Source organism: Styela clava, chromosome 4 (genome assembly GCF_964204865.1).
Source record: "Styela clava chromosome 4, kaStyClav1.hap1.2, whole genome shotgun sequence".
Classification (NCBI taxonomy): Eukaryota; Metazoa; Chordata; class Ascidiacea; order Stolidobranchia; family Styelidae; genus Styela; species Styela clava.
The window spans coordinates 9,955,090-9,970,438 of record NC_135253.1 but is presented as its reverse complement, the minus strand read 5'-3'; the positions used below and the strand labels follow the sequence as shown (position 1 = coordinate 9,970,438).

General features: G+C 36.2%; 2 protein-coding genes across 2 annotated transcripts; both read left to right on the top strand.

Annotated features, from left to right (window-relative positions):
• Positions 1–2,814: 2,814 nt before the first annotated feature.
• On the top strand, positions 2,815–4,932 carry LOC144422245 (choline/ethanolamine transporter FLVCR2-like). The gene is made up of 3 exons (XM_078112237.1): positions 2,815–3,124; positions 3,455–4,125; positions 4,486–4,932. The coding sequence occupies exons 1-3, from the start codon at positions 2,826–2,828 to the stop codon at positions 4,911–4,913; spliced, it is 1,398 nt and encodes a 465-aa protein (XP_077968363.1). The 5' UTR covers positions 2,815–2,825; the 3' UTR covers positions 4,914–4,932.
• Positions 4,933–7,988: 3,056 nt separating this feature from the next.
• LOC120326203 (dermatan-sulfate epimerase-like protein) lies at positions 7,989–15,061 on the top strand. The gene is made up of 7 exons (XM_039392447.2): positions 7,989–9,666; positions 10,129–10,301; positions 11,507–12,218; positions 12,353–12,481; positions 12,840–13,059; positions 13,575–13,852; positions 14,268–15,061. The coding sequence occupies exons 1-7, from the start codon at positions 8,060–8,062 to the stop codon at positions 14,749–14,751; spliced, it is 3,603 nt and encodes a 1,200-aa protein (XP_039248381.2). The 5' UTR covers positions 7,989–8,059; the 3' UTR covers positions 14,752–15,061.
• Positions 15,062–15,349: the final 288 nt, after the last annotated feature.

Genomic DNA, 15,349 nt, shown 5'->3' with positions numbered 1-15,349 from the left:
TTGTATTAGACGCGATGAAGCAGCTACAAAGGAAATGCTACCAGACAGCTATAACTCGCAAACGTAAATATCAGAAATAATGACGTAGATGCACGAGATTTATATTTGAATGCCAGAGTTAAATTTCATTTAACCATGTAACAAAATGTCTTTTAAAATGTTGACAGTGTTGTCAATGGCTTATTGATGCTTATCCACAAAATTTCAACAGTAAATTATCAACTGAGCTTCAAGTAGTTTTATTCATATGTGCTCCATAAATTCAAAAAAAAATGTAAAATCAAGATTCAGTCAAGCTGAACTTTAAAAAATATTTGTGGAGGATAACATTGAAGAATTCGCCCTTCCAAATGTATACATTGGCTTTCGTATATTTTTAACATTATTGATCACAAATTGTTCAGCAGAACGTGCATTTTCTCAGCTGACGTCTACAAAACTATGAAACAAGGCAGATTAGACGCTTTATCCTTGTTAATGGAGGCTTAGTTTAGACCATCTAAATTCGAAAAAAAGACTTTGCAGCCAAAAAATCAGGAGAAAACTTTTAAATATAAGTTATTGTTTTTATTTTAAATTTTATGGTGTCTTTTTAATGTTTGTGGTTTAATACGCAGTATAGAAGTGTTTTTGAGAATATGATGAAAAAATTCATCGGGGAAAATTTAAGTGAATGTATCAGAAAATAGACATTGTTTGCTATCTTACTGTTGGTTTTGTTTTTGAAGGGATACAATTTTGTATGGTTTGCTATGTAGTGTACAGGATGTGATATGTAGGATTCATTTCAAAATTTGAACAAAATTTTACAGTTAAAAAATTGTAATAAAATCAAAAAACGTTTGTGAATGCTGTTTTTTTTTACTGTTGGTTGTGATTAATTTTGATGGATAAAACAATTACTGTATATCAGTAGTCGATCGCATGTGATGTTGAGTGAATTTAATAACATACCCCAAAAAATTGTCTTGAACCAGTTTCATGCAGCGCTTGTTGTGTGTTTTAAAACAGAAAAAATACAGTTCTGTACATACGCAAATACGATATACAACTCTGCAGTCAGAGGTCGGGAACCCATGGCTCGCGAGCCATATATGGCTCTTTTGGTGACGGAATATCTAATTTCGTATTTTGGAGTTCAACCTTTTCTACAATCTACATCAGTGTTTTTCAACCGGGGTGCCGCGGCACACAGGTGTGCCGTAAAATAATGTCAGGGATGCCGTGGGAAATTCTCCAATTTGTGTGTCTATGCGGTGTAGCGCCCGTCAGAGTAATCTGTTCCATATCAGAATGTGGCAGCAGTAGGTGGCGATTTGCCTTTTTTCCTTGTTTTATTTGATTACTATTCAATATGTCCAATTCAACATCTTTCTTCAAAGTTAAAAAAGCTTATTTTAACAATATAACCCTTATATTGTGAATATTAAGTCTTTTCCCCACATTTTAAGCTGGGGGTGTGCCGCGGGATTTTCTCAGTGAAAAAAGTGTGCCTTGACTAGGAAAAGGTTGAAAAACACTGATCTACATGACTTACCATCTGTTGCTTGCAACCTCCATCTATCTGCTGTGCATAAACGCCTATCTGTCGCGTAGGACTGGTCATCGGTTACAAACGGCTGTATGTTTCCTAGTGCATTTCACGCTGTTTTTCCTCCGGTTCCTTCAATTTCTGTATTTGCAGTCGCAAAAGTTTATTTTCCTCTGTTGCTTACTTACTTATATATATACATGAGATTAACATAGCATTGGATTTTCAGATGGTACCTTCTGTCTCCAACCATTACCATTTCATGGGATCAGCGAACCGGTTAGCATTACTAAAAAAACATGTAACAAAACCGCCTGAAAAATATGACTTTTGTGATAGAACCGACTGACAAAAAATTTGAATCCCACAACTGGATGTAATATAAAATAAGTTGTAAACCAGGTTCCGGCTCATGATCGAACCAAGCTAACAAATGTTTTTTCGAAAATGATTCCAACCTAATAGTCAATACAAATCAAAAACAGAAAAATGAAGTTGGAGCTTTAAAGATTATTGAGGTCACAAAAGTTTTGAACTTCTGAGATGATAAAATCAAAAAATTAACTCTTGCCCGACTAATTGAGCACACTTACTGACAGACCGGAAGACCGCACGTACTCACAGACCGGAAAATATCCCACTCGGAAAATAGAAATCGTTTTATATGCTCTATGGCTTTCTGCAAAGATTTTTATACGCGAAGTCCATCGTATTATTCTCACAAAAAAATTAGTACGTGTTAAATTCGTCTACAAATGTGCATAAGGGACTACATTTGTAAGTGTGCGAAATTACCTAATTTCAAGAAAATCTAAATTTTTCAGTTGATGTTGCGATGTGAGTTCAGAAGTTGCATAACCAAGACTGAAATTCCGCAGATATCTTTCGAATTGTATACTTAATGTCTGTGTTTGACTTACGGAAGACATTTAGTTGCAATTGAAGTCCTGGTTTAGACATGAACTATTTGTAAAACAAGACGTATGTGTCTAATGACAAGTTTTAGACAGGGAGCGCCAGAAGTATGTGTACCAATATAGAGGTAACTAATTTTGTTCGCCTACTTTACATCAAGTTGTGTAAAGGGACTGAAGCTTATGGGAAGGGGGTATATTCACTTGGCTAACACAAACAGTTTCCGAACTCGTAATAAAACTAAAATAAGGGAAAACGAAATAAAATTATGGCCTAACCCTAACCTGGTACACATACTACGGGAGTACCCAATTTTGCATATGTGTACTTTGTGTCCTATAATATACACTTTAATTCTCAGATTTGAATTGATATTATAATGGAATACACACTATACAGGATCAGGTGGTGCTTTGTTGGTGTTCTTTTCTTTGCCAACTTCACGGTTGACTTCTCATCATGTGCTTATGGAATCGTGACCAACATAGTTGCCAGATACTTCAATATTTCACCATTTTCAGTCGACATGCTACCGAGTGCTACGTTTTTTGTTGGATCCATCGTTTTGGTTGTCATGGCATTATTTCATAATCATATCGGGGTTCGTGCACAGTGTATCATTTTAACAATTGGTGGACTCTTTGGCGCAATAACGGTGACAATAGGATTTCTACATAAGTATGAAAGCTAATAGGAGATTTATATAAAACCTATGTCAAAAATAGAATGTATGATCTTGAACATCACAGTGATAAAACCACAATACTTTGTTGTATATTTATTTTAAATTATCGATCATCCATAATTGATTTTCTAAATTTGAACCATGGAAAATTTATTGAGGCATGTTAAATATATTATTTGTTGTCGGTATATTGTTGCTAGAATAAACACAAAGATGTTTTATAATAGTCAAATTATATGCCAGCAAATGCAATAATATCCCGCTATTCGGACATTGAAAAAAAATACACATAGGACTCCTAAATGTGTCAAATCTTTTTATAGCGACTATTACTATTTCGTGCTGATGGGACAAATTTTTATCGGAATTTCAGCAGGAATATCATTTGTCACTTCGGTAAATATGGCTGCAAACTGGTTTTCTGAAAATGAAGTCGGGACGACAATTGCGATCGAATTCAGCGCAATTCATGCTGGTCAGATGTTATCATCACTGCTATATCCCTTGCTATTGAATGACGTACTCGACAATTTGAACAAAAAGTTTGATTCTGATAAAGTTCGAAATGTTTTTGCAATAAGTTTTGGAATTATTTCATCGTTTTTGCTAATTTGCGTCATATTTGTCTGCTTATATGCCAAGGATCACCCACCAAGTCCGCCAAGTGCATCTCAGGAAAAAATTTTGAACGCATCAAATCAAAAAAAGGCTGTAATGAGTATGGAAAACATTCTCGAAAGCCTGAAGAAAACTGCATCACATTACCGAAATATCAACTTTGTTTTGATAACAATTATAGTGTCACTTGACACATCTTATTTTGCAATGACAAAAGTTCTCATCACATCGTTACTGATGAAAACGTTTCCAGATATTCCAGAGTCACTCCCAGGAACAATTAGAATTGTAGGAAACATACTTGCTGTTTTCTTCTCTTTAGCAGCTGGACTGCTAATAGATAGATTTGGACGTTATAAGTTATTTAGTTCTTTGCGTAAGTATTCCATTGACTATTGTATTCCACCCATTGAGGAGTAATTGTTATTGGTAATTTCTGGTTTAATTAGGATACAGTAAATCAGTCCATAATTTGGTACGTTGGTTTTAATGTATTAAGAAGATAGCATAGGAATAGATGATGTATATAAATGCATTTATGTCGTGGCCGATAAATAGTGACTAAAAAATGCATTTCGTTTTTCATTTTAAGAGCGCTGTTAAAACGTTCGTTTTTGTAGTTTTTAATTACAGCACTCCGAGCGAATGAGGAAATGCCAAATTTGTATTACGAGTGCGGTGCAATTGAAACCAATGAGTTTTCTGAACTTTACAAACTAATTCTGTTTATTTTTAGCTATTGCTGGACTTATATCAAGCTGCATTTCTATATTATTTGCACATCATTACAAGTGCCTGAAAGCGCTCACATTTTTGTATCCGTTAACGATGGGACTGCGTGGATTTTCGGAAGTAACTCTTGTGGAATATTTAACGGAGGTTACCTATCCTGCAGAAAAAGTCACCTTGATGTGTGCTCATTACATACCAATGCTCATATTCCAGAGTATTTTCATTGCGGTGGAAAGAGTTCTGATGGAGACTTTCAACGAGACTATTGCAATATTCGTACCTCTTACTGTATCTGTGGTTTCCCTCCCAATGCTTATGGCAGTAACTTCAGTATACCACCGGTCAAACGCGAATAATTCTGAGAAGACTACACTTCTAACCAAGCAGACAAATAAGAGATGTAGCCTATTAAATAATAATGATAATACATAGAGTACGTCATTAAGCAACTGTTGACAATACCAGATATCGAGCATTCGAAGAAAATATATACCATGATTAAATAAAATAAAAGATTTATTTTAGCGAGATAATAGTTTTGCGATAACGATGTTTTGCCGGGACTGAAGAGCTAATTTGATACATGGTGAGAACATTTAAACGAGTCGTCGTCATAATCGATCCATCCAGTCTAAATCTAAATACCTGCATTTGGGCCAAATAGTTAACAAAAAAACAGCAAAATTCATATTTGAGTTAACTACAATCTTTTTGAGCCAAATCACCCAGCGGTGCATGAAATCGCCTCCGTTTAATACCACCAGAGTAGACACTGATAGGTGGCATATCGAATGATATGTTGACCGATTTACAAATAATTACTTTACAAATTAAAAATCTACACTGGGAAATGTAACTAAAAACTAACAAGATTTTTAATATATTCACGGGCGCAGAATTAAACATACAATGATTATTGAGCATAGAGAGTATTATTGGTGTTGCCTTACCCCAACTGTGTTGGACCTTGTTTCAGGACTTTCAATGTAATTATGTCTATAACACGTTCCTGAATACTTTGATAGACTATTTTTACTTCAGTCCTTATTTTACTCGTTAAATATGCAAGCTGTGGAACAATAATTGCTCGACTCGGGGAATGGTAAATACCTGATGGGACTTTGGGATTTTTCCCGCCATCAATGCTACTCCCGTAGTATGTTATCCAAGATGGCGGGCACCGGAACGAAGTATGTGTACCAGGTTAGGGTCAGGCCATGATTTTAATCCAATTTTTCTTATTTTAGTTCTACTACGAGTTCGGGGGTTAGCCAAGTGACACCCGTAGTATTTGTACCTGAAATTATGGCCTAACCTGGTACACATACTACGTTCCGGTGTCCGCCATCTTGGTTCACATACTACGGGAGTACCAATGTCGGCGCATTAGAACCGGTTATTATTTCCATATCCGACATGAAGTGGTAACCGGACGGACGTGGATCGTCTTATCATTGACTCATGTCGATTTTCCTCTCACGCGGAATAAGTATGAAAAACTTCTTCTATGCATTAATGTATTTCATAGATTCGTATCTGGTCATATTTTAGCCTTTCAAAGTGAAAACACTCGATATAATTTCTTATTGCAGATTTTAAACAATGAGATAAAATGGCTTAAGCAAAGGTTAAAAACAGAAGGCCAACTATCGTCCAGTAACCAAATGCATCACTGCTAGCGTTAGCGAATATATGGCCTCGAAACGCCAATGCATAAGTTAACCTGCGGTATATAAGTGTGAGCGTTCACGCTCGGCCAAGCATTAAAATCAGTGCTGCAGAACGGCAAAAAATTCCTAACGAAGAGACTTACATATCAAACAACTCGTATTTGTATAATAGCTGAGAAAACCTCTATTCCGCATCTTCTAAGCGTCGTACTTGTTTACTCGAAGGGTTAAATTTGATTTGGGAATTAAGATGGCGTTCTTGTATAGTAAATTGTGTAGCTAGCTATAGTACGTGGACGCTTAGAAAGTATTTTACCATCAGCTACACAACGTCTATACAACAACAGTACAAAATATTTAAAGAAAATTTATAATAGCTCTGAGAATTGCGTTCAACGTTGGTCGCATCATACCCACAGAGACCGACAGGTACCTAACCTTATAGAGGACGTTATAGAAATACCGTCTATTTCATTTGCCGCTTATATTGATCCCAATCAATTTCAGAAAGTTTGAAGGTAAATATATTTCTTCCTATACTTGGAGCGCATCGAGCGTTTATGGGTAATTCAGTCACAAGTTCAAGTATGATCAAGTTTACTAGTTTGCTGTTATCGTTTTTTTATATTGGACATAGCGTTATCAATTTTATTGCTCTGTACGTTGAGAATCTGCGGGCATCTGCGGTACCCATTTGACCTGTTTGAACTCTTGTTTAGAGGTTTCAAATCTGATATATATGCGCTTATATATAGAAGCAAGGCTCATAGTTAACCGAGTTTACATCCGAGTTTACTCGCCTAGTTTGCGAGGGATAGATTGCTTTGCATTATATATTAGCTAAAACTGTGTGAGTTCTCAATTAGTAACTACATCAATGCATGTGAAAAATTCACAGCGAGGTAATCAATTAATGTTATCTGATTGGGTCATTCTAGGCTGTCATTGATGTGTTCTGAACGGTTTGTTTACGTTCCATGACAACTAAATCAGTGGTGAAAGACTAATTGAGAGGTTTACTTGTCATGAGAGGCATCTTTTTATATGGGAAGCAGAGAAATGACAAAAAGAGTTGTCCAATTCAGATCAGGGATATGCAAGAATAAGCCAAAAATGTGAAATATGACAAATAAAAATCATTTCACGTAGTTGAAGTGTGTTTTTAAATGTAATAATATAGTCACATTGGTATGTATAACCTTGCCTTTCCATAATTGACCAGAAATCACAGCAGACAACGACATTCACAAATCAAAATTGAATTCGTGTTTCCACGCTGCACGGAACGCGTGACTAGCCAAGCTTAAAACCAAAGCAGGAGCCTAGTTTGTTAGAACTGTGAAACTCCCAAATGAATATACTCGTCGGTTTCCTGATGTTCTCGCTATCACACGCCGCAACGCGAAACAGACAGTTCTCACGGTAAAGCATGGAAATATCTACGTAGTCCATTCGTACGGAAGCATTTAGGCTACGTTACGGTAATGATTTGACATGTCTTTTGACGAATATATAAGGTTTGGTATTTAGCACATCTTTAAATAAAATTGTGTTTTAGGTTAGCAACAGTAGAGGAATTCACAAAACATCAACGTGGTTTAGTTAGACCAGTTGGCGTATTTCAGGTTTTACAACGTCATGATAAATTGAGTATATATATATAGTGATTGGAATAATATGTGGGATAAGTGAGTAATTTATTTACGCAAAGTATGTTGATCTATTTTATTGTTGTCACCCAACGGTGGGTTTGAATTTTCAATGACCCATCTGTTGAACATGCCTTTATCGAAGTAGCATAAGATAATCTGTAATCATCATACAAATTCACAGATAGAAAAATGTAGATCTGGAATACATTAATTGGTTAATTTGTTCGGAGGTCGGTGGGTATTCGATACAGGTGCCATGGGAATCAGTATTATGGTTGGACTGGTGCTGATCGCAGGTAGTTATGCATTGTTTGGATATGGACGACGTATTGATTTCTCTGACGGTTTTCACCCGATGCTTTACTTCAGTTCGTCGCAAATTCACGAGATTAGTGCAAGAGCGACCACAACACACGAAAAAATAGCAAGGGATATTCGAGAAGCAGGAATAGCTTTTACTACAAAACCAGACCGATATTTACCGCCTAAGAATCACTCTGTGTTTGCATCCCGTTGGAACGAAGTGTATGGAAATAATTTATGTGGATTTGCCATGTATGTCTTTTTGTATCCCACCGATGAAGCTGCCTTCAGGTATATTACAACTTATATGGATAGGATGGCGAGTTATCCGGATTGGTACGTAGCAGAAAGCTACCTTATGGATCAGGTGCCGGTCGGTCATTCACTCATTGGTTTTTCAACTGCATTCGATCTCCTTTATAATAGGTTTGATTTGGCGAAACGGCAGCTTTATTATAAAAAAATCAACAGTACAAGTCACCATCTTTACGAAATGACGCTAAAATCTAAATTTGGTTGGACCAAGCAGTACACCCACAACCATGCCGCTAGCAACATAGTTGCTCTCTTAATTGGATCATTATTGGTTTCAGTCCACGAGCCTGATGTTGCTGAGCCTTGGATTGCCGAATCGAAAAAGCATTTAGACGCGGCAATGCTCATGCTATCGCATGTCACCGATGGATCTCTTGATGAGGGAGTATCATATGGCAGCTATACTTCGCGCGGACTGACACAGTATGTGTATCTAGCAAAGAAACATCTCAAAACCGATCACACAAGTAATCCTTGGCTCAAACAACATTTTTGGTTTTATTACAAAACTATCTTACCAGGATTTCAGAGATCGGTTGGCATTGCAGATGCAAATCACAATTGGTTTTTTGGTCCAGGAAGTCAACTTACTTTCTTAGACAATTACGTCATGAAAAACGGGTACGGCAACTGGTTAGCGGCCAAAATCAGACGTGCGAGACCAAAAAATAAGCCACTCGCACCTTCTAATGCACAAATTTGGAGCATGATGCACACTGAATACATATTTTACAATGCATCCGTGAGACCGCGACAGCCAGCTGAATGTATCGTTAAAAATATTCATTTTTATTCAGACTGGGGTGTCGTCACGTACGGTGGGGGCGAAGATATGAAAAAAGGAAATACATTTTTATCCTTCAAATCGGGAGTTCCGAACGGAGAGTCGGCAGTTGACATCATGTTTAATAACCGTTATCCCGATCAAATAAACGCAGCGCGATGGAAAAACTTTAATCCGGGCCATGAACACCCCGATCAAAATTCATTCGTTTTTGCACCGAACGGGAGATATTTTATTACAGAATCCTTGTATGGACCAAAATATTCATATTTAGACAATGTTGTGGTTTTTTCTCCTTCCAACACTTCCCAGTGCAATCAACCATGGGAAGGCCAAATAGGCGAGTGCAATAAATGGCTCAAATATCAAATTTTAGAAGAAGGCATGAGAGGTGATATTCTAACGGCTGTTACATCAAATGGAATAGTTTTCATTGCAGGAGAAGCTGCGAATATTTATTCGTAAGTCACTTTTCCATTGATTTGAGTAATTAGATGATTATGTGAATAGTTCAGAAATTGACTTTAGCAATATTTTTCACATCCAAAACTCAAATCTAATACTAATAACGAATTAAAAATTACCACCCAGAACAAATCCACATTTTTACCAACCTTTTGTAGTATACAAGCGAGCATTTCAGAACCGCCCGTATATATTTTTTCAAGAAAATCAGAATGTATCCAATTATTGCACTATATTCCCAAGCCCACATGTCATTGAAAATTGAATGCCATCGGTTTCCTAACCGGAAACTATTCGATGACATTCTCAGGATATTTATAAAATGTCGATGTTCTTTTACGATTTTACTAGGATATAACCGAAACGCCTACTCCATGAATTATTCAAGATTTTCTGTTGCGTTTTGTTCAAAATTTTTGATCATTTAACATGGATCATTTAACTTTATTGTCCCACAGAAAATCTCTCCAGTTGAGCAGTGTATATCGTGGAATTCTGTTACTAAATCCAGAAGTTCTAATTGTGGTTGATAGTATAAAGCTCGACCCAGGAAGCGGTACAAAAAGAGCAAGTTCTCTATTTCACAATATGCTGCACAAATTTAAAGAATATCATCATCTTGGATACGAAGGTAACTAGTTAGAGTTAGACCAGGGTGGTTCAAGGTTGTCGCCTTAGCGGGCCACGAAATTATTTTTGCATTGTTACGAAATTATTTTTGCATTGTTCGCGGGCCACAATAGCGTCAGAAATATGTAAACAACAAACACTTTTATTGTCCAAACGATTGATCACTGTTTTCCATTTATCAAGCTAAATCATACAAAATACGCCAGAAAAATCACTAAAACATGCAAAAGTTTAGCTATATCTACATTTAGTGTAAGATTTCAAACACTTCATTACGGATAAAGTGCTTCCGCAAATATGAATGCTCTCGAACATCGGAGTTACCGAGGCAAAATCCCTCAAAATTTGGAAATCCTCATTGCTCACATGATAGCAAAATGCCGTTTTAGATTATATTTGCCATAACTGCTGAATGATTGATTATCATATTTTACCAAATGTAAGGTACAGGAGAGGAATTACTAATTTTTCTGAAATATTAGAAGCATTTTGTAATACTGTTTAGGCTGGTTGCAAAACATCACCGAAACGAAATATATTCTTAGGCCATAACATTAATATTTAGTTATCATATTTAGTTAATATAACTGTTGGAATATATTTCCAACCAAATAGATAGAAAGCCATTGAACAATTTGGATTATCCAATCACACCCAATTCAACTTTGCTAGTTGCTTCAGCTAGCCGTGACACTAGTTAATTCAGTGATATTAGTGTTGTAACAAGATGTCAAAAAGTTTTTCTGTTATTTATATGACGAAACAACACCAAATGCAATATTCCGCTTACCCTTCCGCAAAGGCGACGCGGGCCACAGATAATGACGCTGCGGGCCACATGTGGCCGCGGGAATGGGTTTGGACCACCCTTGTAGAACTACTGATTTTCAAAGCAGGAAATACTGTTTCACACTAATAGGTATTGGGTAATTGACAAAGTTCACTCGCCGAGCCCTACTGAACTCCCAAAACTCACGGAACCTCAATGTTTGCTACCACCGAGTGAAAACCACTGATTAAGAACGTTACATTGGTCGGCTATTTTTATACAACACTTTAGAATGGTACTAATGAACTTGGTGGCTTTCTTCCTATAATTCTTTGATATTTCATAGCTTCGTTCATGTTTCCAAGAATAAAGATAGATATTCTAGCTAAGCCAACCTAAAGTGCAAAATAAACTTAAATTTTTGTACATTTTTACAGGAGCTCAAGTTCATTATCCGGAAGGTTCTTACTCTATGTTTTCCATAAAAATGAATGATAGAAACATCAATACCACATTACACAGCGGTGTTCGGCCGATAGGTCTGCGGGAAGGTCCTACGAACTTTATCAATGTTACCTACTCATTGTCCGAAGGCACTACAAATGTTGTTCATATCTTTACTGGTCCCAACTATAACATTAAATCAGCTTCTATTTTGCCCAAGAGTGGACAATTAGGGGTTATGCTCAGTGTTGATATTAACAATATTGAGCATATGATCAACATTTCAACTGCTGTAAAACCGAAAACAAAGAAGGCATCCCCGATCAAAGACAGAAAAAGCATTACTGGATTTGGGGGATATGCTTATGTCAAAATAGGATCGAATGAACAACACTTAGGCCTCGATAGCCGAATGATACATGATAATTCAGAAGCAGAAAATGACATTCAGCTTCTTCATCACTACGTTACATCTCAGATGACTACATCACAATTACCAGATGTTTCGAAATTTACGCTGTCAACGTCAAAAACTTGCTCAAGTTTTCCTAAATCTGCAAATTCGAAATCAATTAATTCGTTGCATTACTGGCCCTTATTTTCTGTTGAGGCTAAAACTATAGTATTGCCACTTACTGCCGCGTTATTTGTATTGTTTATCCTATTTCTTGCATATAAAAAGAATCTCATCAGGCGGAGTGTTAGGTAAGTCGAGAAATACATATTTCTTATCGAATCGAGAAAGCATAGCATAAATGGTGTTTTAAAATATTAACATTTGGGTAACTCGTACCACTCACGCAACACGAAATGCAAGAGACTTTCTTCTTGTTTTCTAGGAAAACTAGTCGACAATCGAAATTCGGTGTGTTTTCTCTTGTTCTATTGACCATTATCAATTTGTTATGCATTGATAAAAACGGCACCAATACATGTTTCAATAGATGGCAAGCGAGGAATTTGAGAAGGTGACGAAAGTTTTCTATTAAATTTGTAAATACTAAGCCGATATTTAATATTACTTCATTTATGTACATGAATATCAGTGAACATGAAATCAACGTTTTGGCCGGAAATGTTTCTAACACTGAATAAATCTGTAACATCCCTTATGATTTGTTCAAATGTAAAGTGAGCCTCATCAAATCAATGACTTCAGCTACATCTACCTTTTCATGTTTAAAATGGTATATACAAAATTTGCTCCGTGGGTTTCCTTTTTAAGTCAGTTAGCTCATTTACAAATTTCAAATCATATAACTAAACCTTATAATTGCGGTTGCGGATATTTTTGGTCTGCCTAAACTAATTTTCTATTTTTCATAGGGAAAGTGTAAACTCGACTGCAGGAGAGATGAGAATACCAACATCACCTTTTGTGTTCGTTACTGCATTACCTGGATCAGGCAGCGAGTTGATGGAATATTTATTTGAAGACGAAAACGAATTCCTCTTTATAAATTCTCCTGACAACATAACAATTCCTGTAAAGGTTCACGACACAAGCAAGATAAATTTGTGCTTGTGGAATTCTTTGCAAAATCAGGTAATTTTTGCAGATGAAAATACCGTAATACAAATTTGTTAATATTGTCCCGTTCGCCCCATTTCCTATTTAGCATTACTCAATTTTAACGCGGTGATAACTTTTATTAGAAAAACAGTGTGATTTTCTCATTCATAGTAGCGTTTCACTAATTTTCAACAAATCCAACACCAACGTTTTTTTTAATGAATGTCGATTCAGATATTCTCGTCTTTCTTAGATATATGAAATAGTTTTAACTTCCGAACTATTCTATGAGTTCAACCGCAAGGCGCAAATGAAGGTGTATTGATAGTTTCAGTTTAATGCGTTTGATAGTATTTTGGTATTGCTCCTACTTTTACACTCCTCAACTTTCACCGGGCATCACTTTGAATCTTCTTGTCATTGCGACGTAACGAATTTCATATAATTTTGTATGTTGTCAACTTGTGACAATAGTTACAATTTTTTAATAGAAGCATGTGTTCATTTTTGAAATAAAGCATTGTCACTCTTATTTTACGTTTTTTCAGTTCAATCTTCTCACCGTGGGGTGGTTTACATCGCTAATAACGAAGCCATTACTTCATTTCAATCAGAACTTAGAGTCAAAATATATTCTTGAAATCAGACGGAAGCTACGTCAGAATTTCAACCCTACAGTTGTACTGAACGATAATTCTGGATTTTGGATAACAAAATTACCCTGGATTCGCCAGGTTGTTGGAAAAAGCAATTTTCAGCCAATTCTAGTAGTTCGTGATCCAAGATCGTGGGTTCGCATAATTCTTTATGACCGCAACACAAATAGGTATGTAACCGCTATTTAAATTAATTTGGCTTCCGTATTTTCCTCTCTTGGTGGAAAACAACTTACCAAAAACGTAGAACTTGCTATCGTGTGGTATTTATGGATTTCGCTCATTACAAAGATCTAAATAAACAGATACTCACTCGTTTATCAAACTACTTTAAAGTGTTCGAAATCTAATTGGTTTAGCATAATGTGCCCAATTTATTTTACTATGGATTGACATGCTATAGGCCTAGCTTCCACTTTCGCGTGGAACTCAAAACAACTGCCACGTAATGTGCAAAGACGTGCTATCACTGCTGGAGCTAGGAAATCACATCCAAAATTAACTGCATGTTAATTTAAAAGGTTGCTATATAAATTCTCTTGCTTTTTCTGAATTATATATAATACGTTATATATCATTGCTCAGGCGAAGAAGACTTCTTAATTCCTTTGCTAAATCTTATCGAAGCATCGGAAAATCGTGTGATGTTGATGGCCTGGATTATCCTGAGTTTTATTGGCATTTCAAGCAATTTGAGGCTTTAAGGAAAACAGAACTAAGCACTGTGGAACAACTTGCTGTTATTTGGACGATAAGCATCGCAAACGCTTTGACGAACGAAGTTTCAGAAGGGCAATGGCCTTTGCACATTGTGCGTTTTGAAGATGTTGTAAGTAATACAGAAAGGACAGCAACAAACATATTTGAAAAGTTAGGACTTCCACTGAAACTTCGATTTTTAAATAAACTTACTCGAGTAGCAAGAAGTCAATATTTTACCGTCCCATTCGATGGGATCATTAAACCCTCCACGACCCATATATGGAAAATGGGATTAAGTGAATCGAATATAAGAAAAATTGTTGAGATATGTTGTCCTTTAATGACTATTCTAAAATACGAATGTTGAATAGTTGGGACGTCTGCTCTGGATTGATCAGCTTATTTTACCAGTTGGTGCTGTTGGTTTCGAGCATGGTACATTTATTTTTGGAATTGAAAATTATATATATTCCACGACAAAGTAGCGGATTTGAGCTCTTTGACTTAGCACCTTAGTTCGAAAAATATGGATTTCCCCCCAACAAATGAAAATTATCTTCAAATTATTGCTATTTTTACATTAACGTCTTTTATGTTCATGTCCTGTCAAATAAATTAGAGGTATAACAGTGCCTTTTCGTCTTTGATTACATTTATTCCTGTAAAATTATATAACCAGACTCCAGTATCCTTTACAAGGGAGGATATCCGGCGATCTGACTATACAGCGAATCAAAATTGAAATATATGATAAGTAATGTCTCTTCTTTACTGACGCGGGTAGGAAGTATTGGTGCGATCCTGTAATCTAATATGGAGGGGGGGGGGGGGATTATTTGATTTGAATGTTTTTTCTACGAATTCCTTCCACGACTATATTAAAATTGAATATGATAATCGTCGCGAACGGTCAATACTGAATTGCTGAGAAGTATTAACGAAACATATTGACAATGTCTACAAAT

Excerpts from the sequence above, each read along its gene's own strand:
- LOC144422245 (XM_078112237.1), top strand. The coding sequence starts at position 2,826 with ATGGAATACACACTATACAGGATCAGGTGGTGCTTTGTTGGTGTTCTT. Across the intron at positions 3,125-3,454 it reads ACAATAGGATTTCTACATAA|CGACTATTACTATTTCGTGC; the intron begins GTATGAAAGCTA and ends ATCTTTTTATAG. Across the intron at positions 4,126-4,485 it reads TAAGTTATTTAGTTCTTTGC|CTATTGCTGGACTTATATCA; the intron begins GTAAGTATTCCA and ends GTTTATTTTTAG.
- LOC120326203 (XM_039392447.2), top strand. The coding sequence starts at position 8,060 with ATGGGAATCAGTATTATGGTTGGACTGGTGCTGATCGCAGGTAGTTAT. Across the intron at positions 9,667-10,128 it reads GAAGCTGCGAATATTTATTC|AAAATCTCTCCAGTTGAGCA; the intron begins GTAAGTCACTTT and ends ATTGTCCCACAG. Across the intron at positions 13,853-14,267 it reads TATGACCGCAACACAAATAG|GCGAAGAAGACTTCTTAATT; the intron begins GTATGTAACCGC and ends ATCATTGCTCAG.